Source organism: Euprymna scolopes, chromosome 8, assembly GCF_053919585.1.
Source record: "Euprymna scolopes isolate OS-2025 chromosome 8, ASM5391958v1, whole genome shotgun sequence".
Lineage (NCBI taxonomy): Eukaryota > Metazoa > Mollusca > Cephalopoda > Sepiida > Sepiolidae > Euprymna > Euprymna scolopes.
In genome coordinates, this window is record NC_136489.1 from 18512489 (window position 1) to 18536557 (window position 24069).

Sequence of the window (24069 nt, forward strand, 5' to 3'; positions counted from 1 at the left end):
TATCCCGGACAATATCGGGTAATTGAAAGATAGATGTTAAGATCTTATTCCGGGCAACACCGGTTAACTAAAAGATATATGTTAATATTTTTGTCCCGGGCCGACATCGAAAAAAGAAAGAATTTCAATTCTGCCAAAGTATTTTTTCTCCCTTTCTTCTTCAAAGCATGATTCGATTGTTGATATTTTTTCTCTGATCTAGACGCATTGGTCGGGTTCAAAGAACGCGCCGACCATTTACAAATTTAATGACACAATTCATGTGTCAGCTGAAAGAAACAACAGATAGATTATGTTTTTGCTTTGAACTAAAAACTACACACACACACACACATATTTGTTGGCGTCACAAAATATATTTGTGACAAGTCAAAACAAAGATAAATAATTTCTTTGGAGTTAAAATTTCACACACGCATTTGTCGGCTTCAGAGAATGTTTGTTGAATCAAATATTAAATGATTTGGTGTGACTCTGATAAAACCATTTGAATCCAAAATATTAATTGAACCCAAAATAATATTCCTAATGTTTTCATTCTCAGGCTGAATCACAGTTTTGAAATTTAGATCAAGAGATTTTTTTTGCGACCCGACAATTTTCAATAACATATTTTGTCGAGATGTTAACAGAATAATAATTTGTTAATTCCCTTTGATAATGATAAGTTTCACATCTAAGGGCAGAATTCACAAAGCATTTTTTTTTTCTGGACGCAGTTTTCTTACTTACACGGTTATCGCGTATTACGCAGTTTCCGAATTATCCAATGAGAGAAAACTGGTTATTTTCCATCGGGCGTTTTTGGTTGATCGGGGAGGAGTTAGAATTATTCTTGGATTGTGGGAGGTGGCCACTTTTTTGTCATCAGTCAAATTATCCAATGAGAGAGAATCAGACGATTTGGTTATTGAGCATTCTGATTGGTCGGGAAGGAATTGGTAATTGTCGCCCCACCCAGTGCTCTACTATATAAAGACCAAGAAAGTCAGAATTAAAACAGATTCAGATTTAGAAGCAGAAGAGAGAGTCTGGGAACTCGGAGAAAAACAGAGCAAGTCCGAGAGTCCAGCCACCTCACCTCTCCTCTCTCTCTCCCCCCTCGCCTATTGCCTTATTGCGATAACTAAAAAGGGTTAAGTTAATAGACTTGTGAATTCCAGCAAGTGGAAGCCCCACTTAGAAGTTTAAATGCTTGCTTACAAATTAATACTCCAAACTGTACATATGTTTGTATATATTGCTTTTATGGTTTTCTTTTAATACATTCTATATAACCCAATCTCCGGAGTCTTTGTTATTCAAAATTCTTTGATGGGCTGATGTTTTCATTATTATTTTTTTTACTTGTGAAACTGCTTCCGTCAACGAGCACCCGGTATCTCCGAAGACGAAATCTCTAGACGATCACAGAAGATCCGGCCTTGTGGACATTGCAGCAAAGACGATTCCACCAACGCACTGAAGAAGGGCTTACTGGGTGACGCGACATACCGGCGCGGTTTCATACAGTGGTCACAGGGAGCATGTTGTAGTAATTATTAGTGCATAACTCGTAGTTATAGAAATGTTTGTTATTTAATCATGTTTCCCTTGACTGTAACTTTCCAAAACACTTTTCATATCAGACAATTCTGAGAAACATGTAATGTGATTCTTGGTCTTGGTAGGGCCATTTCGGATGATGATAGCATTTTTTTGTTTGAGTATTGCTGTTCAATATTTTTAATAAATGAGTGTATGATCACTGAAGGTTGGAACATTCTATTTATAGACACTGATAGAAACTGATGAATCAAATTGAGCCATGTTTCTAGCACATAATTTCTCGTGTCAACACGAGAAGGATCTTTTGCTCTTTGCCTGCAAAATTATGAAGTCCAGAACCTGTACAGAACAGTTAACCACTGAAAATTCTTACTCTCCAGGACTTGAACATCGGAAACTCTTCTAAAATTAAACATGGCTTTCAATTCCTGCACCCTGCGACCGTCTTCGGGTGTTGAATACACGTTTCCTTTTTCTCTACTACGGAAAAGAGGGATTAGCCCTGCATTGCAAGAATTCGAAGGTTTGAGGGTGGATTTGTAGATCATAAAGAAAGTTCAATCTTCAGGGTCACTAAGATTGTTCTTAGGGTTTCTTATGACTCAATTTTATTAGCAATTAGCATAGATATCTCGAAAAATTGAGTCATAGGAAAACCCTAAAAAAATATCTTAGTGACCCCTGAAGATTAAACTGAAGCAAACATGTATTCAACACCCAAAGAAGGTTGCAGGGTACATCGACCGAAACGTTGTGTTAATAATTGTCCGATTAATCAAAATAATACAAACATTCTCATCTCAAAAATTCAGAATTGCATTAAATAGTGTTCTGATGACCGTTAAACTTCTAAGGAACCTTTATTATTTTAATTTACCAAATTTCCACTACTACCCATCACTACAATATTATTCCATTTGCACACTCATTAACCCATATCCTAGTCTTTATAAGTGGTGAATTCTTTGTACCCCCCCAAACCCATATGTTTATTTGTTACCAATAAGTTTCAAAGTCTTCCAATTTTTTTACTGTGGATAATGCAACCCCGATATATATATATTTTTTTAATTTAATTTTTTTAATATATATAATTTCCTTCAATAACTCCTAGCCTTGTGCTAAGAAAATTTAGAAGGCGGAGGGGTGCTTCTACAGAATTTGAACCGAGCATAAACCTATGTTGGTTCATATGTACTGGTTTACATTATAGTCTAGACTTGTGTTATTTGACTCCTGACAGAGTTGGGGTCGCTACTTATTTGCAAGCTTTACACCAGATCCAACTCTGATCTACCTTCTAATTGTAGTGTCGGAGAATTTTTGACAAATGTCCGTGTAGTTCTTAGCAATGTTCAAAATGGCCCAACCAAATGGCAGCCAATGACCACGCCACAACCTTTTCAAAATTAAGGTCAATAGATATCTCCTGCCTTTGTGTTAGCCATCTCACGTCTTTTTTAGCTCCTTACATTAAGTGGCTGCAAGCATCAGCATCACATGGAGTGACTTCATTAAAAAAAAAAAAATACAATTTTCAAAATGTATGCAAAATGGGTACGTTACATTTCCTCCATCCCCACACGCTAATAAAAGAAAATATTGCCGGAAGAATGATAAGAACAGTCACTAGAAATTTGTTCTCCACGACGTGTGTAAAGTAAAACAAAATTGAAATATGCTATAAAATTTGAGGAGGTCGTTTTTTAAGTGAGGAACTTTTGTTGGGTCGACACCGCTTTAGGTCGTCTTCTATACTTTCGTTCGCAGAACGATACGACAATACAACAAAACAGCAGACGTTTTTTTTCTTTTGTGTAAAGAGAACGTCTTGATGTGTTTTAATTTGTTTTGTTTAAATTGAACCAGGCGTAAAAATATATTTGTAAAGACTAGACGTTTTTATTTAATTTCGTTTAGAATAATTTAAAAAAAAGAAAAAAGCTGCAACAAAGTTTTAAAACTATACTTTAATTATTATTTTTTTTATTTTAAATTTTATATTTGCTTATTTGTTTAAAAAAAAGTCGAGATGAATTCTAATATGTCTGAATTGTGTGAGAAGTTTGTGTCTTCTTCGTACATCCAACAAGGAATTCAAGCCCGGAAGGCACACGAAACAAAATTGCGTCTTCTTTTACAGCATGTAAGTTTCAAAGTCTTCCAATTTTTTTTACTGTGGGTAATGCAACCCCGAATTTAATTTTTTTTAATATATATAATTTCCTGCAATAACTCCTAGCCGTGTGCTAAGAAAATTTAGAGGGGAGGAGGAGGGGTGCTTCTACAGAATTTGAACCGAGCATAAACCTATGTTGGTATTTGTGAAGAATACTAACCGTGTTATTTATGTTTTTGGCGCACGTATGGAAGCCGCACCCCTCTGTATATTTTTATTATTTTCGTCTTTTCATTTTTTTTTTTTTTTTTTTTTTTCAGCGGATTATTATTGGAAGGACATTAGTCTACCAGATTATCAAAAAAAAAAAAAAAAGCCAATATTTAAATATTTGTAAGGGTGATCAGTTTTTAATGCAAGTTCTAGTAAATTAGTCACCCATTTTAGAACAACTCAATATTTTTAGGCCAAATTTCGCGAATTTGATTCTGAATAAGTACCGTAATTTTAAATAAAAAGTTATTTGTAAATAATATGAAACCAATTTCATTCTAAATAATTTACGTGACTGAAATAGGAATTAACTCCTGTTTATATTTGTTTACCCGGGCTGTTCTCCGGTCGTCATAAAGAAGCAGCCCTGGCTGTTACAGTACACATAAAAGTATGGGGGGGGGGTAAAAGACTTTAATCCTTCAAGGATTTTATATTTTTATATTGTTTTGCAGAATCAATTTTGCTCTATAAACTTGTTTATTTTAATTTCGATGAATGAAAAAACATGTCGAGATACCGTTTATACCGTGTTCTTACCGTTTATCTACCTCTTGTGATTTTCACACAAATTGACGTAAGATTCATTCATTCACTTTGGAATGCGTGGTATTTTTATTCCACGAATTGTAATTTCGCCAAGAATGTCAGGAATGCACAAATTGACACGAGTTATCTCCTCTTAGCAAATTCTCAAGAATTCTGGACAATTTGCAATTGTTCACAATGGCGTCGAGTTTAAATCGATTTTTTAAAAATGTTTTAAGCAAAAACAATATATACTCAATTGTAATGTCGAAAATAGTAATGTATCCAAAAATTACGGAAATTTATCGAGTAAAACAACTATTATTTTTAGTAAAAAAAAAAAGTTTATATGAATATTGAATAAGTAATGTAAAATATTCCTTTCGAAATTATGTCCCCTGCGTGTAGACTCTTACTGTCTACTTTATAATGTCTAAGAAAAATGCGATTTTAACCAATTTTCCGTAAAAATTACTTTTAACTATAAATAGCTTTCTACTCGATAATTTTTCGTAATTTTTGCATATATTACTATTTTCAACATGACAAATAAGTACATACATAAGGTAATGTCCATTGAAAGCGTACGGTGGTTATGAAAAAATAAAGCTGTGTACGCATTATAAATGTTTTTTTTTTTTTTTTTTCTGTGTCTTCTGTTATACATTAGTACATTAGGGGTCATTTCGAGTTAAAAGTTTGGGGTTTGTATTACTGTACACAGATTCGAAAAAGTTATCAAAAAACAAATATATAACAAATAAATGTTATCAAAGGCAAGATAAATTACTTTTCTACCAAACTGGATATAATTTTCGTGTTTTTATTCAATTTAACATGGGTATTATTATACAAACACCGTGACAGCGAATTAACCCTAACCCCAACCCTAACGCTGTCACGGTGTTTGTATAATAATACCTTAACATGTTTATTCAGCTCGAAAAGCATACACTGTTTACCGATGTATTGGAAAATTCAAAATGGCGGCCGACTCTCTCTTTAACACGGTAAGTTCGGGAAAAGGTGTTATAAATAATAAACTAGACAAAATACTATTAAAAAGCCACCGAATATATGTCAAGTTATGTCACGGTAACATATATTGAGCGAATTTCTAACAGTGTTTTGTCTAGTTTATTAATTATTATTTGTTGAACATTTCCATTGCACAGATCATAATTTTGATTTGAAATGGAAGTCACCTACAATAGATGAGATCGAGATTTAGTGATCAGATTTTGGTGTGTGGAATTTGACCCCGAAAAATGTTTTCACTCTAAAAATTCATGCACACATTCATGCAAAATTTTCCAAAGTCATGCAAAAATGAGGAATGGAGACTGAGTTTTGGTCTTTTTTTTTTTTTTTTTTTTTTTTTTTTTTTTTTTTTTACAAGGGAATCAGCACTTATCAAGGCCCAGAGACCACTCGGGGATAAGGGTTAAAGAGTGTACAGTGGTCAAAAGGACAATATCATAATAATCGTTAGAAGTGTAAATTTGGTAAATTGAATTAAGGGGAACGCCTCCTCAAGAATTTGTTTACAGTGGACTTGAAGACGGCCATATTGTAGTCAGCTAGAAAGCAGATAAACAGAAGAGTTCCACAGGTGTGCAGTTTCTCATGAATGTTTGGTGAGGGGGGACATTGCATTTTAACACCAAACAAGACACAGTGCCGCTTTGATGTAGGGGGCTACTATCTAGAACATAATTTGTAGGGGTACTATGTAGGTAGTTGAGCAGCAAGATGTCTGTTTACATTACACTTGAACTCCTGTATGTCAGTACAGTCAGAGAAGCAGGAACTCTGAAGGAATTTCAAAGTCTAGCAGTCCTAGAGAAGAAACGGTAAATGTTTTGTTTAGGTCCACCTCCACAATTTTCTTTAAAATGACGACATTTATAGATTTTCGACTATGCTGAATACAAAAATCGCATTGAAATGTTGCAGAGATAAGTAGTTATCAAGATAGAAAAAAATGCATTATGCACGGTAATTTTGGCGGCCATTTTTTTTACGCGCATGCGCGCGCGCCCTAAGCAATCAGAATTTTACACAAAGGAAAAAAACCAAATACTCCCCCCCCATCCTCGAGAATGATCCACTTTTATGATATTGACAATGCCCCCCCCCAAAAAAAATGTACGTATCCAGCATAATCGAAACTATAAATCGTCATTTCAAAGAAAATTACGTTAAATAAAATAGAGAAGAAATGCACTTGCCTTTACAATTATGAAATTTTGCGAGTATGATGAAAAATTCTTGGTTTCGTTGTTAATCGTTAACTTGAACTATTAGGAAAATATCGCCACCACAAGAAATACGCAGTTACTTTGCAAATTATCTGCATCATTCCTTTGTATTGTCAAGTAGTTTTAAATGCTTTGTACAACTTTATCTTTACACACCTTTTTTTTTAATTACATTTTGTGCCAACATTTTATTTTCACTCGCTGACACTTTTCTACGTTACCCCCCCCCCCCCCCCACCTAAAAATGAGTGCTACCACAGATTCTTGTGACATGTGTTGTAATAAATATTTCATGACTATTTATAACTACATGTTACAAGAAGAGAAATGTAAAAGTTTCCTCTGGCGCCATGGGGTATTACCGACCAGTGTGACATGCCCCAAGTGTGAAAACCCATGTTCCTATCGGGAAGATAAGTCCCTATGGTGATGCACAAATTGTGTAGAACCATATAGGAAAAAAAGGAAGTATTGTGGCTTCAGCATCAGCGACTGCAATGGAACATTTGTAGGGAAGACGCACATGCTGTGTTGGAAAGTTGTTCTATTCGTAAACCATTTCCTTAGCAACCGGTGGGACCACGGAACAGTAAAAGAAAATCTTGACATTTCCAGCCGTTCTGCTGTTGACTGGAGGTCTTACTGTTCTGAAGTTTGTCAGAACTGGTTGGATGACCAAGAGCCAATAGGGGGCCAAGGCATTGAGGTGGAAATTGACGAAACCTTAATCGTTCGCCGCAAGTATAACCGAGGAAGGCTTCTAAAGCAAATTTGGATTTTTGGCGGCATTGAGAGGATATCGAAACGGAATTTTGTGGTAGCATTGACAGGCCCCAATGAGCGGAGGAACGAAGAAACACTACTTCGTTTAACCAAGAAATTTGTTCTGCCAGGTTCTATAGTCTATAGCGATTCTTGGCGAGCTTATAGCAACCTCAACAAGAACGGTTATGTTCACCAGATAGTCAACCACTCTAAAAATTTCGTGGATAAAGATGACCCAACTATTCACACACAAAATATTGAGCGGCTGTGACGAGACGTGAAGGAATGGATAAAGAGGCCTGGCATTCGAGGAAAATTTATGGAGCAGTACTTGGCAAGATATCTTTTTATAACAAGTGAGACGGACAAATCAAAACTGCTCCATAAGTTTTTTTGTCATGCTGGAAAAATGTACAGGCATGGACCAGAAAAACAGGAATAAGGACATAAATACATCTGAAAACCGTCCGGGGGGGGGGGGACACATTTTGTGACGGATACAACTATCTTTAAATCTTTAAAAAAAAACAAAAAAACTTGCTATTTTTAAGTAGTTTTAAATGCTTTTTATTTAATCTCAAATATTGTGGTACTTTAAAATTCGCAACTGTCTCTTCCATTTTCCCAAAACCAACATTAATGCTTTCCTTACTGAAAGTCGCCATCTTGCATTGCAAAAGTTTAAAATGTTGTAGAAACAAAATACCAACGAATGATGCAGGCAAGTTGCAAAATAACTTTTATTGAAGTTCGAGTTTCTAAAATAATACCCAATATTCCATTTACATTTGTTCGATAATTTTTTCGATAACTTCACCCCCCCCCAAAAAAAAAACACTTCTACTTTATAAGAATCCAATGTTGACGACTAACAATGAAACTGAACATGTTCCATCATACCCGCAAAGTCATAATTTTAAACAAAAAAAAACTTTTATAAGTGCGTATTTCTTGTGGTGGCAAGCAAATTGCAGAATTCTACAGGGTTTTTTTGTATACTAAATATTTGAACTGGGGGGGGGGATACTTGTTTTTTTTCTTTCCAGGGCGCGCGTGCATGCGCGAAAAAAAAAAAAAAAAAGGCCGCCAGTCTTGGGGGGGGGGGTATCAGGGCGCGCGCGTACAAAAAAAATGGCCGCCATGCGCGTAGAAAAATGTCCGCCATTCTGGAGGATGGGGGGGGGGGGAGTACTCGTTTTTTTTCCTTCGTGTAAAATTCTGATTGCTTAGGGTGCGCGCGCATGCGCGTAAAAAAATGGCCGCCAAAATTACCGTGCATAATGCATTTTTTTCTATCTTGATAACTACTTATCTCTGCAACATTTCAATGCGATTTTCATATTCAGCATAGTCGAAAACCTATAAATGTCGTCATTTTAAAGAAAATTGTGGAGGTGGACCTAAACGAAACATTTACCGAAGAAACTTTCTTACATCTCGGTATTTCTACTGTGTAGGGGTGGGATTTTGCTGCTTGTCAAGGAGGGCGTAAAGACTTATAGTTCGTTGGATCACCTACCATTAAAATACTTGTAAAACAGGCAAAGGGATGCAACATTTCATTGGTTGAAGCTGATAGTGCAGGACCTATTAAGTTGGCGATTCTCTTTTGAACCCTGTCTAAGAGGGAGAAACTAGTAGCAGATGCACCGGCCCAAATGTGGCAACAATACACCAGACATGAGCAAATGGCCTTGTAGAGGTATAGGATACTGTCAGGTGTAAGTAACTTTTAGCATGGTAGAGAGAGCTCACCTTCTTTGCAGCAGCCTTAGCAGTGTCCTCAATGTATCTTTTCCAGCTCATGTTCTCTGTGAATGTTAAGACAAGGAGTTTGAATGAAGTACTTTCAGGTAATGTGTCATTAGCCATGGCTATTAGTGGTTGAGCAGGTTTCTTGTAGTTATTAAAGGAAAGTAGCTTAGTCTTGGAGTTACTATCCATTTTTATTTCCATTCCACTACAGACTGGAGGTCTTTCTCTAGTGTTTCTGCCATTGCCTTGGATACATGTTCATTCGTTTTCCCTTCATGTCTTTTAGAGCATGGTGTCGTCAGCAAATATACCCATCTGACAGACAATTTTATCAGAGATCTCCTTTCTGAATATTAGGAATAATAAAGGTCCAAGGATTGACCCTTGAGGTACACCTGCATTTGTGTCATATTGTTTTGATGTACGGCCATCGAGGATAACCTGGATTCTTCTCTTATTCAAGTAGGATTTAATTATGTTAAGTATTCGTCCAGTAATACCATAGGGTCTGATTTACATGAAAAGACCACATTTTTCATGTAATGATGAAATGATATTGTAATAATTGATTTTAACTTTCCAAATACGATTTTAAAAATATTTAAGTAAAAGAAGGAAAATGGTATAGTTTAAATAAATAAAAGTAAAGATAAAACAAATCCCCAGATGCTAGAAAGCCTTCTGCTTTAATAGTTTCTTCCCCAGAACTGCTAGACTTTGGAATTCCCTTCCGGGTTCCTGCTTCCCCAACTGTACTGACATGCAGATGTTCAAATGTAATGTAAACAGACATCTTGCTGCAAAACTCCCTACATAATATTCCTGCAATTATATCTCAAATAGTAGCCCCCTACATCAAAGTAGCACCGTGCCTTGTCTGGGATGAAAATGTAAAAAAAAAAACCCTAAGATTCCCAGGTAACACCAGGTAGGTACAACAAGCTTATGTTAAGTGTTGCATTCTTGTGCCAGGTAAAGCCAAGTAATCCGTAAAAACACTGTCGCATCACTATGGGAAGGAACATTCTCAGCACAAAAGTAAAAAAGGGAATAAAAACATGAGACTGGGGTTCGACCGATCATCAGTCTTTATTAGTTTGACGTGCATGCGTGGGCGACCTTCATGCCACATTATGTCTGATAAAAAAAATAATTTCTTAGATTTTGTTGGCTGTGAAGGAATGCTAATATATGCCAACCAGATAATATGGTTAAAAAAACACAGAATGGCTATGCAATCATTACTACTTATTAATTAGCTACAATAACTTTGCTTGTCTGGACTTTTCGCTATTAAAGTACCGGACACCTGAGACCTTACACAGCTATATGAAACTGCTTCTCATTCCACTCACTCCCGTCTTCGTTATTTCTACATATTTCTTTTTACTCATGTCTTTATTTTACTAAAACATAAAACACAGTAATTGATTTTTTTTTTTTTACTTTTCCTTTGCTTTGTAATTATAATATTTCGTTTACTCCATTAGGGAAAGAGATAGTGATCAGCCGTGTTACACTTTTATTTAGGTCACTAATTCATTCACATGTTATAAGGGTTAATTCGAAGCCAAGTGACAATTGTGGCCAATTCGCTAAAAGTGGTTACTTTTTCTTCGCCTCTCTTTCCACTTAGCGTTCCGCGTTCTGACTGAATTGCCGGTAACTTTTTTCTCTAGTTAAAAAAAATTTTTTTTTTGGTTTGCTTGACACGGTACTAGATGCTATTTGCACTTTTCCATACAGGGTTGCTTAATTTTTTAAACTTTATTTTTTTGCACCTGTGGGCTTGTAAGGCAAATGACTAATATTAAATGTCTCGCTTCTATTTATAAACCCATGTAGGTCACAAACCAAAATACAATTGTAGTTTGCTTTTATGTATATTTGAAAGACACCCAAGTGTAATTTAGATACTTTTAATTATTTGTGAATGCAAATACATCACAAACTTAATTAATTTGCTGTGAAAAATACATAAAATGACCAACCCATTCCCCACTCACAAAAGGGGGTGTTTATTCCGAAAGCTGTTCTTAACATAGCGAAGCTGGTGGTATCTATTTTGAAAGCCATTCTAAATGTGAGGAGGTTGCTGGTTGGTCTACAACAACGACACCAACAGAATTACTTTATGTATGTGGGGGGGGGATACTAACACCACTCAACAGGTCCTGCCAGCGATAAATAAAAATAAAGCAAAATTAAAAAGACTCCCAAGCAACACTGGATAGATACAACTAGTTAATTACATTCTGATTATAAAAAAAAAAAAATTGTGAGAGAAAGTTCAAACTGTTTGGAAAATACAGAATAAAAAAGAATGTTGTTTCCGTATGGGACACCAAAAGTTAGAAAAAAATGAGTGTGTATGAAAATATCAACATTTTCTTGTTTTATCTTGAGTTTTTTTTGTTTTCTTTTATTACCTCAGGCAGGTTTAATTAAATTCTTGTAATGAATTTTTTTTTTTGGAAAGGAAGGTATGTAACAGTGCATATGAACGTGTATAAAAATATCAGCAGTAGCTGAAGGATGGATGGCAAGCGATTATATTAGCAGCAGGAGCAGCATTTGAATGTGTGCATGCAAATTGGCAAGTTTGTTCGGGCTTGCATTTGAAGAAAAATAAAATAAAGGACACCATGTGGTTGGGGAGAAACAAAGTCAATGCCAAAGGAGACGGATGTGTAAAATGAAGGAGGGAATAGACTGGCTGTGGCCAGCTTGCAGTCTGAAGAAATATGCACCAGATGAAATGGACATGTGGCAGCGAGAAACTTTTTAAGTGACGTCAAGGCGAGAGAGTAACGGTCATAAATGCTTAAAAAAGAAAAAAATGTCGACCCAGATTTTTATTTCTTTCCTTTGTAATTGCAACATAACACAAGTAAAAATCAGTTTTATTGTAAATTGCCATATTCTTTACTATTAAAAGTTACTCTAATAAACAAGGGAGGTAATGCAGTCTGTCATTTTGGCAAGTTGTACTTCTATTCTGATGGGTTGAAGAAATCCAATTAGACTAACTTTTATTTTTAATGAAAAGTTTTTGGTGATCTACTCGAACATTTTTTCTGGTGAGGGTACTTATTTCTGTGTTACATTTCTGAAGTTTTGAGATGAGGATTGGTTATTTGTATTGTTGGGATTCTTCAGACTACTGTTCTTGTCTTGAGTGTCATTTTCACAACATTTCAGTCAATAGAACCTCCGACCTTCTTCAGGTGTATTTTCTCAAACTCAGGAATTTGGATGGAATTTCAAATGGAACTCTTTATTTACTTCACAGGGGTAGCATGCTCTCGTTCTGTCGTTCCATTAATTATAAATAATAGAATATATATACAATAATATATAGTAATGATAAATCATAATAAATGGTGATATTTACAACTAGAAAGAAAATAAGTTAAAGGCTCCCAAAATCCATACTAGAACTGTCAACAAGGACCCATTGTTCTTTGGTTAGAGTACTTGGAAAAATCAATTGTAAAAGTGATATTCTCCTGAAGTTTGAAAGTTCAATCCTCAATGTGTGGGCAACCAAAAAATACAATTGCGAATTACTTAGGACCTCTATCCAGTCATGGCTGATGGAACAAGAACATGCTTACTCTGTTATGTTCAAAATTCCGTTCAAATTTAACAGAAACATTCACAAATTCGACAAGATACACCTGAAGAGAAGTTCGGAAGTTACATTGACCAGAACGTTGTGAAAATAACTTCAGATGAGAATAGTAGTTTGTAGAATCCAAATCATACAAATTATTTCTTCATGACAGGTAAATACATCAAAGTGTTTTTATTTGAAATGAGATTTTCACTTGTGACTACTACGATACATGCATAAAAAAACGAAAGAATAAGCTAGTCTGAATCTAGTATCAACATATCAGCTGAACTGCTATATGTGTCTGACATTGAAAATCTGACAAGATAATGTTATATGTTAGATGTAGACTTATATGTCAAAAATAAAGTAGTATTTTTTATATTTTCTAGCGAAAACTCCCTGAGGATGGTTGGGATGACTTGACTATAGAATTAGTTTTACAAGAATTATCCGTGATGGACAGCAACAATTTTCCTGGCAATTGCGGAGTGGGTGAACGAGAAGCTCGGATTGCTTCCCAACTGGTTGCTCGAAGACATTACAGGTAATAATTATCTTTTGTTTCTTTGCATGCATCTCTGATCAGAAGCTTTCGATTGATTCTTATTTTATTGTTTGGATTTTGTCTGAAGAAAGAAAAAGTAATAAATCAGTCTTATGTTGTTTCGAAACAATTGTAAAATAACTTTTGCTATGGATTTCTTTTTAAATTAAAAAAAGACAACATGAGGTGCCTTCAATACGTTTCCAGACTTTATTGTACGGGCATTTAAAATTGTTGAAGACTCTTGAAGAGTATGTTATTGCGGTACATCTTATGATTGATCCATTTTTATGATTTCAAGTTTAAATGAACAGCTACAGCAGGAATTGGAATACACCCTACTAAAGCCTGATTATCACAGTTGGTGAATTTTAAAAATGCAATCTGGACATGAGGACACTTCAGAAGAATGATATGCAATAAAATTTTGTTTTAAATTTGAAAAAATATCACAGAAACGTATGGAATACTTTCGACTACACTTGGATCATATTGCATGAATTGAGCATCAGTTTTTGATTGGTATAAGAGATTCAAGGAAGGCAGGGAGTCTGAAAGATAAGAGATGTGGGAAGAGTAAAGAAGTCAGAACACCAGAGTTGATTGGCCAAATAAAGAATTTCATGCGTAAGAACTGTCATGTGTCTCTAGAAACAATAAGTGCACAGTTTGATGTCAGTGTGGAAACTGCACATACAGTTTTTCACAAGGAACTGAAGATGCACCAGTCCACAACTCCATCCATGTCACAGATTATTCGACTAAAATGGGCATCAAGACAGTTCCTCACCCTCCCTAAGATCCAGACCTTGCTTCCTGTGACTTTTGGTTATTTCCTAAGCTCAAGGAAAACCTTGGTGACTGTCATTATGAGACAATTGAAGAGATGAAAGAGGCTGTGATATGATCATTGACACGCTCACACAAGATGATTTCCATAGGGGCCTTTCAACAAGTGCATTGCAGCCGGAAGAGATTACTTCAAAGAGGACCAGAGTTTCACATATGTGCTAGGTGATGATACGAAAAAAAGTCTGGAAACTTATTTAAGGCACCTCATATTTAAAAATGTATATTTTAAGCTCTGTTTATACATTTATAAATATACTTGTTTCTAATAATTAGTAAAATCCCTGTTTTTTGTAGTTATTGAATTGTTTACATTCATTAAAAAGGGGCTAATATCTTTTTAGCATAGGGTAATTAAAAATTACTGCTACAAAAAGTTGATTTACTTGTTAGTTTGGGTACAAAAATATTTAAACAAAATGTTCGATACTCGTCATGTTAAAGTCTTTTTTCTAAAACAAAAAAATGAATGGGTCGGTTAATTTCGTACCCTGACAATAAGTGAGGTTGATATTTTTACTGATGGATTTCCAAATTTCATGACGACACTTGAAAGAGTAGAGGGTTCGTAAAAGCAACTGCAAAAATAATGTTAAAATTCTCATCACCTTTTTTTTTGTTTTCAAAACTCTTAAAATATAGCATGTAGATTATTATAGATTATTTATGTGAAAGAATATTCATTTCTGAAAAAAAGAATGTTATTTTGAGGATTTAAAGCACTTTGGTTTTTAAAATGATTATCTTAGTACAACTACCTTAAAATTTGTGATTATCCAAAACGGTTTATAATCACTGGGTATTGCTACTTTTATGCTGAACTTAAAACACGTGGAATGCTGATAGTCCAGTTAAAATGAAAAAGTTCTTCAGAAGCATCTGTTAAGATTTAAAATTAAAAATAGGATAAATGCTTTAGAAATCACCCATCCAAATTAGAGCCGAATGACAAAAATCCCGTAAAACTATAGCAATTAGAAATCAATTGCAATTTTTTTGATTATTCAAACTGTTGTTCTCATCTTGAATTCTCATCTTGCATAACATTTTGGCTGATGTAACCACTGACCTTTTTCAGGTGTATCTTATCGAATTCGGGAATCCTTCTGTTGAACTCTGGGAATTCGAATGGAACCCTTTATTTCATTCAGTAAAGTAGTATTTCGCGTTTTCTGAATTCAAAGAAAAGATGAAATTCCAAGTGCAAGTCACACATCCCTGACGCGTTGAAAAAATTTTCATGAAATTTATAATCTTTAAGCAAACTCACCATTTCCGAAAAATGAATGGAACTCATGATGTAAACCTATTCCAGACCTTTGACACCATGTTACCATTTACTGAATCATTTTTATAATTTCCATCATCTCCATCATTGATTTTTAGCGTCTGTTTTACATGCTGCTATGTGCTGTATGACTTCAGGAAATTGACTTTCAAACTGACCCATCTCTGACCAGACCTTTATTTATCCCTCTTTCTCTCCTCCATTCTTATTACTTCATCCCATGTTTTCTTTGGTCTTCCTCTGTGACCTAGTTCGCTACCTTAACTGTTCTACATTAACTAACCCAAGAACTCTCATCGATTCTTTTAACGTGACCAAACCAATGAAGTCTCCTGTTCTACTCACATCTCCTTATATTATTCAGATTCAATCTTCTTTTGAAGCTGTCAGAACTAAGTTTCTCTTTAACGCCCACATTACACATCTATCTCATATCATCAGAACTAAACCTCTCTTTAACACCCGCATTACACATCTATCTCATATCATCAGAACTAAGCTTCTCTTTAACACCCACATTACGCATCTATCCTATCATTCTCATATCATTTCTCTCCATTCAACGCATGTCCTCAACTCTCATCAGCCAAGTTTTTACTTCCATGCAGCATCACACTGCATACACATGAAGAAAAGACGATCACTCACATGTTCTTTCTACAATCTTTTTTAATTTCAGACTTGGCCATGGAATTGGTCGTTCAGGTGACATCACAGCTATTCAACCCAAAGCAGCGGGATCCAGTATTTTGATGAAAGTCACTAATAGTTTAGCACTTGATGTGATCAAGATTTGTGGTAAGTTACAAATATGTTCATTTTTTTTTAGATTAGTTTTTAAAAAATAAAAAAACATTCAAAGAACTTTCTGTTATATTCACATATTTTAGCAAGTAAACTTAAAAAAAAAAAAATCAGAATAAATGAACTTGTTAGCACATGTTCCCTTCTGTTAAGAATCAAATAAGAGTTCAAACGTAAGAAAGGCAAAAATTTCTTAGACTGCAGGAGAAGGGGAACATCTCAAAAGGTCAACTCATTGATAATTCCATGGCATATCATTCAGATTTTGAAACCCATATCCACAGATATTTTTTTGTCACAATGCATCACAGGTGGACATCATAAAAAATAAGAAATCTGGAAATTTTGAGTATGTAATTCCAATTAGAGCATTTTCTGTTTTTTTGCAAATTGTGTGAGATGTTGTTTGATCGACATTTTAATAATTAAATTTCTTTTAATATTTTCCATTTAAAAATCTGATAAAATCACTTATGCCATTTTTGGACTTCTCGGATCCAAAAACTTACCTGAGAAAACATGAGGTTCATTATCTTCTAAATTGAAGAACAATTGGGAATAAGTCAGACACCATCCATTATGACCATGCAATTCCGACATACAAAACGAAGCTAGTAAACTTGACAAAGCAATATGGAACAAGAAAGAGAAAGCAGCAACCTTAGTAGAAGTTTAGTGTCCCCAATGATGCTGAGTTAAACAAAGCTGATAATGAAAAGATAATGAAATGCCAAGTTCTTATGTATGACATGAAAAGAAACTGGAATCTTAGGAAAATTTCCATCATTCCAGTAATTACAGGAGCAACTGAACTCGTGAAAAATCATTTAAAAAACTGGCAAATATACCTGGTGAACCAAGTGCAAGAGAAATTCAATCAATTGCACGTAAAGGGACAGAATATGTCCTCAACCCTCACTAGCTAGGCTTCACTTGCTTACATCATCACACTGCAACACATGCCTGATGGACTCTTTCTTTGGTCAACAGTGGTAATGCTCTGCTAGTTAGTTATGACAGAAGTTTTCCGAACTTACTTGATTCACTCCTAACTGAGGTGAGATGATTAGTAATGATGCTTGAGACTGGTTAGAATTTAATTATTTAAGATGTTGGCTCAACAGAAATCTCTTAACATTTGATTTGCAAACTCCCTGCAGTATTGTGTTCTACATATCATTCTAATATCACTTCTCTTCATGAAACGCATGTCCTCAACTCTTGCTGACCATACATGATCACACTGTGTGCACATGATAGTCAACAGAAAGGATGTCATCTTCCATCATGATAATGCTTGTCCTTACATAGCACAACTCACCAAGGAACTTCTAGGAGAATGCGTTCGGAAAATTTTGTCCCATCCTGCATATTCTCCTCACATAGCTGCCTTGTATTTTCACTTATTTCAAGGATTACAAAACCATTTCAATGGTCTTCAGTTAACATCATGAGAAGATTGAATGCAAGTTAGGTTCATATTCCACATTAAAACCTAGAAAATTTATAAACAAGGTATTTTTTTTTTTTACATGGAGGTCACCACTTATCAAGGCCCAGAAGCCACTCGGGGATAAGGGTTATTGTGTGTACAGTAATCAATGGGATAGTATCGTAGTAATAGTATTGGATATTTGATAAAGTGTCATTACTTAAGGGGGCGGTTCATCAGGAATTTGTGTTGGACTTGAAGATATCCAAGTTGAAGTCGGGAGGGAAACAGGCAAGCGGCAGAGAGTTCCACAGGCATGCAGTTCTTAGAAAGAAGCTTTGTTCATGGAATCTACGTTTTGATTTAGGCACAGATAATGAGTGGGGAAAATTATTGACAGTGGTTTCAGTTAGACGGGTGTTTTTCGTGAAAGATTGGCGAGAGGGGGACCAGGGATTGGAGCACAGTCGAGCACTTGCCATGGAAATAATGATAAAACAAAGATAGGCTTGCAACGTCTCTTCTGTGGGAGAGAGGTTGCAGGGAAGAGAAAAGGGCATCCCCCACTAAGCCACAAAGTCTATTTTGTACTCTGTCAAGGCAGGATAGGCTGTTTTAGCCAGATGTGGCAGCAGTACTCCATCCTTTGACGTACTTGGCTTTTATATAAATAGAGAATTGCATCATTAGTGAGATATCTTCTAGAGCGGTAGAAGGATCCCACCATTTTCCCAGCGATCTTGGCCACAAACTTGATGTACGTGTTCCATTTCAGATCAGGAGTAAAAGTCAAACCCAGAAGCTTATCAAAACATGGGGCCTCCCTAGACGAGAGCCATCCATTTTAATTGATGTCAGATGGGAATCAGAGCGTTTATGATGTAAAGATAGGAGCTTGGTTTTAGATGCATTAAAGGTGATCAGCCACCTCTTTCCTCACTGTACCATGCACTCAAGATCTGAGGAAAGAGAATCAGAGAGAACATTGTCATTTACGTCCTTTGATGTGTTGCCATAGATGTCAATGAATGATTTAAGTATGTGTTTTGGGAGATCATTGATGTAGATCAGGAAGAGAGTTGGGCCCATCAACCACTACTCTTATTAGCCTATCAAAGAGAAATGATTTAATGATTGAGAAAACATTTCCAGCAATACCGTAGCTGGAAATCTTGTAAAGTAGGCCTTTATGCCATACCTTATCGAAGGCCTTTGATATGTCAAGAGAGCAATTTCCCTAGAAAGGAAGCCTTTGTCAAGAGATTCGCTAATCCTGAGAGATATAACCGTTAGCACATCTGCTGTAGATCTAGCAGAGCGGAAACCATATTGCGTGTCACTAAGAAGGTTATTTCTGTTGAGGTGGTTGACTACTTCTCTATTTAATATGGATTCCAGCAACTTATAACACACAGGAGACTTATTGGTCTGTACTGAGAGGGAGATGACTTATCACCTGAATTCTTAAATACAGGGCATACTGATGAGGTTTTCCAGGGTGTTGGAAAGCATTTCTCCTTAAGGCAACGTTTAAACAGTTTTGTAAGTATGGGAGCAAGTTCTGGTTAAAGCTTTTTTAACACTATAATTGGGATGCTGTCAGGGCCAGTTGCTTTACTGGAATCTAGGTTCTTGATTAGCTTAGCGACCTCACACACACATATTTGTATGTTACCTAGTATGTTGTCTGTTATAGGAGGAAATATGGGAAGTTGATGGCCTTCATCACATAGGGTAGAATTTGCTGCAAAGTTCTTGGCAAATAGTTTGGCCTTGTTGGATGCTGACGAGATAACCTCTGGTCCATTGATAATTGTTGAGATAGAACACATGCTTCTGCTCAAGATCCTATTTGCTATTTGCCAGAACTGGTGGGAACCAAGCCGCTGCTCAGCTACTTTGGATTTAACGGATTGAGCATATAGCTCTCTTGCATTTTTTATTACTCTTTTATAGTGCTTGCTGGCAGTCCTGAAAGCAGCTTTAGTCTCAGTGCATCTATTACGTTGCTAGCTATGGAAAAAGTGATTTCTGTGTGCAGCACATTCAGGGGAGAACCATGGCTGGCTGTTCGGTTTTGTTGGAATTTTTTGGATGGTATCAATTGGTCTATGCCTACAATTAACCATTCGGTCAGGTCTGATACTATAGAGGACACATTCTTTTTAAACATGGAATGCAGAGGTAGATCAGATATGAATGTGCGGAGGCTATCCCAGTCAGCCATAAAGTATCGGTATACAGTACGGTGGAGAGGTACATCTGAAGACTTATTACATTTCATTTTCATCTTAACTGATACAATGGAGTGGTTGGAGAATCCTAGAGGAGATAGAACGGAACATGAGCATAGCTCAGGGGAAGTTGGAGGTCATAGGCAATGGCAAAATCATGACAAAACCTCCCCTCGTCATTGGTTTTATTTGAGTGGGTCAGCCATTCCACATTATGGACATTGAAGTCATCGAAAATGTGAATGTTAGCCGAGGGATGAGCAGACAGGATGTGATCAATTTTCTCAGATATACTCTTAAAGATAGTAACTCTGCTGTTGTGGGGGTGATACAGGGCAAATATAAATGCAGTGGTGTAAGCAAGTGCAACCCGGAAGCACATATAAGGTTAATTAGGGTCTTCTCTGGAGATATCCCTTCCACACGGGAAGCCATCTTTAATGTAGGCACACATTCCATGCCCATGGCGATCTTGGGTGTTAGATTTAGCTGTTAAGTTAGAGTATCCTTTAATGATGAACTCATCTAGGGAGGTGGTCGGCCCTATTCCAGTTTCGCTTAGGAAGAATATGTCCGGTTTCGTCTCCTGTAATTGGGTTTCAGCCTCTGGAAGTTTGGAACGTAGACCCCTAATGTTGGAGAAGGAGACATGGTAGTTGGGGTCTACGTTGGAGGATGGGTTTCTAGGTTTATAAGATCATTGACAGATCGAATCAAGTTATACAAAGCAAAGGTTGTTATAAATAAATATTTTTAAAAACAGTTTTTTATTTTCAAAATGAAATTTTAAATCTGCAAAAATTTTTCAGCGATCTAATATATAAAAATAATACATTCCATGTGTTGTCTCTTATTATTTTCATAATTTTGTTAAAAACTGAAAAACAGTTTTGTCGTAAAAAAATACATTTCCCTTTTATTCAGGTGTAACTTCGGTGAAAAGTTGCTTTGTTGTACCCGTAGCAACAGGAATGTCCCTTGTGCTGTGCATGCTGACCATGAAACAGCAACGTCCAAAAGCAAAATATGTCCTCTGGCCACGTATCGATCAAAAGTCTTGCTTCAAATCAATAGTCACGGCAGGTAAGTAATATTAATTGGAATCTATTTTGATCGAACTAGATTTAGCGTGTTCACTTGTGTGTGTGTGTGCAGGATTTTTTTCATCCCCTCTCTCCCTCCTCCTCCAACTTTCCTCTCTTTCGATACCCTCTATTGATAGAACAGATACTACACTTTGAAATCTTTATTTGCACAAAACATAAAACAAATTACAAATTGAACAAATTAGGCACAAGGCCAATCAAAATTGTGGGGTAGGGATGTTGTTGGTCATCCTTGGTTTCAAATACTTAAAACTGTCTATCCTACTTTTAACTAGAAATATCTCAGTCACCACAATACCACATTCACTCAAGTGGCTGTCCTAAATACTCTTTGATCCTAGTCCAAAGACGAAGGACCAGTGTCAACAATTTCCCTCACTCGTTATCTTTGCTTAAAACAAAATGGAAATTCCAGGAGCAAAATTTCTTTCCTAGAACTACCCCTCTGTGGAACACAGTACTGTGGGACTACTTCCCAGCTGACCACGATATGATCGTTTTCAAGTAAAATGTAAACATGTTCTTGGTGAGCCGTCCTCTTAAACAATCAAATTCAACCCAATTTCCACCATTACTGATCATTACAGTGTTGTTTCATTATTTGAAACTCGTTAATCCTAATCCTCAAGTGGCCTTTGGGCCTTGATAAACGTTGACCACTTATTAAAAATAAGTTTCATGTCAAAGGTTGAAAGAAAAATATTGCTGTAAATTTTGACCCTAAATCCTCACTCTCATCTCCTTCTGTTACTTGTGGCTCCCAAAATAATGAATATTACAAAAGAAACATGTCCGTATTCTGAGGCAATGCTGAAAAAGAATATATCAGTTTTGAGGTTGCGCATTGTGTAGTTTGAGTTTACATTTATATGTCCATTCATATATGTGTACTGGTGCTTCCAGTTAAGCTGTCTGAAGATACTGACTTTCTGACCTAAAATCTATTAAACATTGATGTTATTGTTTTTTTTCCTTTTCCTTTCCTCAATCATGTTCTCCAAAGTCAAAAACAAGTTTTCTTTACAAAACAATCAAACCAAAAACCATGAATAAATATTTTAAGATATAAACAACTTAAAGTATAAAACTTTTTCAAAAATCTTTCGATTCGGCATTAAATAACCTGAAAAGGGATGATATGCTGTAAAACAAAATGATCAAACCAAATCCATTCATGTAAATTTATCTTGTGAGATTTTCAACGTCAAACCCCAATAGTATTTAAGCTGACAAGTCAACTTTTCCTTTGACTAGCCAATTTTTATTTGTTATCTTTGTATTAATATATTGGTAATATAATTACATACAATTTAATTTATGAAATTAGGATCAATTAAGTTTCAAGAACTCCAGATGTAAGAGAATATGAAAGGGGCGAATTCAGGTCTACACCAGTTTTTTTTTTTTTTTTTTTTTTTTTTTTCAATTTTTAGTGACACCATGCCACAAGGAAAGAAAAAAATTAAATTGATTCCCTGCCTGATGAAGACTAAACTAAGTTGATATTAAATTTTTTAATAAATGTTTATTCAAAAAATTCAACATTTTATTGCTTACTGCTTACAAATTCTAATTCAAGTCAACACAATGCTTACATCATGAAAAAAACATCTGAGTTTTTTTTTTGTCACACGGTCGATTTTTATAAATAGAAAATAAACTGTTTGACATTCATAACTGAGACATGGTAGACAAGTTTTGCATCGACTGAAGTTTATTTCTTCCTAATATAATTGGATTGCAGAAAGGATTGTGAATTTTATTAGCAATTTCATGGATGGCATTTTTTTTCTTTTTCATAAAATTCCAAGGATGATGCTATTATTTTCTATTCTAATAATCCCAATAAATGTTGATTCTGTTATTGGTTTTTACTTTCAGGCTTTGAACCTGTCATAATTGAGAATGTTCTTGAAGGAGATGAACTAAGAACAGACATGGATGCTATCAAGGCTAAAATCCAGGAATTAGGATCAGAGAATATTCTTTGCATTCTCTCGACAACCAGCTGTTTCGCTCCTCGGGCTCCAGACAAGTTAGTAATGTTTACCTCTTTTAAGGCTATGTCTTGCCTAGAATTTGTCGGCACTTATGTAGAATATGGCATTGATGCAAAAGAAATAATTGTTGTTGACTGAGATTTACCTTTTTTTTTTTTTTGATTTTCAGAAGATAAGGTGAGATGCTAAAACCAACACAACTTGTACTTCATTAAAATGTTGAAAATGCAACAATAGTATGTGAAGTTGCTATTACTACTTTTTTTTTTTTTTTACTCCTGTTCATCCCTAACAGGGTATATCACCATTTGGATATAAGGGACTACTATTTCGGACCATGCCTAAGAAAGATAAACAAGATGTTGGTTTACATTACATTTAAACTTTGCATATCAGTACAGTCAGGGAAGCAGCTAGCAGGAAGGGAATTTCAAAGTCTTATTGTTCGAGGGAAGAAACTGTTAGAATAAAAAGCTTTCTGGCATTTAGGGATCTCAACAGTGAAGGGGTGAGATTTTGTTGCTAAGCAGGTCTGTCGGGATATGTATGTCAAGGAGGGTACACATGCAATGAGTTCATCAGAGCACATTCCATTAAAATATTTGTAAAACAGGTACAGAGATGCAGCATTGTGACGATAGGACAGGGGTTGGAGCTTAGTTGACAAAGTGGGACCTGTTGGATTGAAAATTGTTTTTTTGAACCCTATTGAAGAGTGAGAGACTATTGGTAGACGCACCAGCCCAGATGTGGCAAAAGTGTTTCATGCATGGGTGAATGGTGGCTTTGTAGAGGTATAGGATATTCTCAGGTGTGAATAGTCTTCTAGTACGATAAAGAGAACCCACCTTTCTTTTGTTAAGGTAAAGTTAATTTATGTCCTCTCAGTAGTTTTATATGGCTTTGATTGTATCACATGGATTAAAATCTAGCCAATCGCATTG

At 35.6% G+C, this 24069-nt stretch overlaps 1 protein-coding gene across 1 annotated transcript in view; it reads left to right on the plus strand.

The window, feature by feature from the left end:
- Window positions 1–3295: 3295 nt before the first annotated feature.
- LOC145283497 (O-phosphoseryl-tRNA(Sec) selenium transferase-like) overlaps window positions 3296–24069 on the plus strand; it is a 37641-nt gene continuing 16867 nt past the window's right edge. The window contains exons 1-5 of the mRNA XM_080132322.1: window positions 3296–3694; window positions 13258–13412; window positions 16229–16347; window positions 20944–21102; window positions 23007–23160. Of these exons, the coding sequence (XP_079988448.1) occupies window positions 3581–3694; window positions 13258–13412; window positions 16229–16347; window positions 20944–21102; window positions 23007–23160 (701 nt within the window). The 5' untranslated portion in view covers window positions 3296–3580. The remainder of the gene's footprint in view (window positions 3695–13257; window positions 13413–16228; window positions 16348–20943; window positions 21103–23006; window positions 23161–24069) is intronic.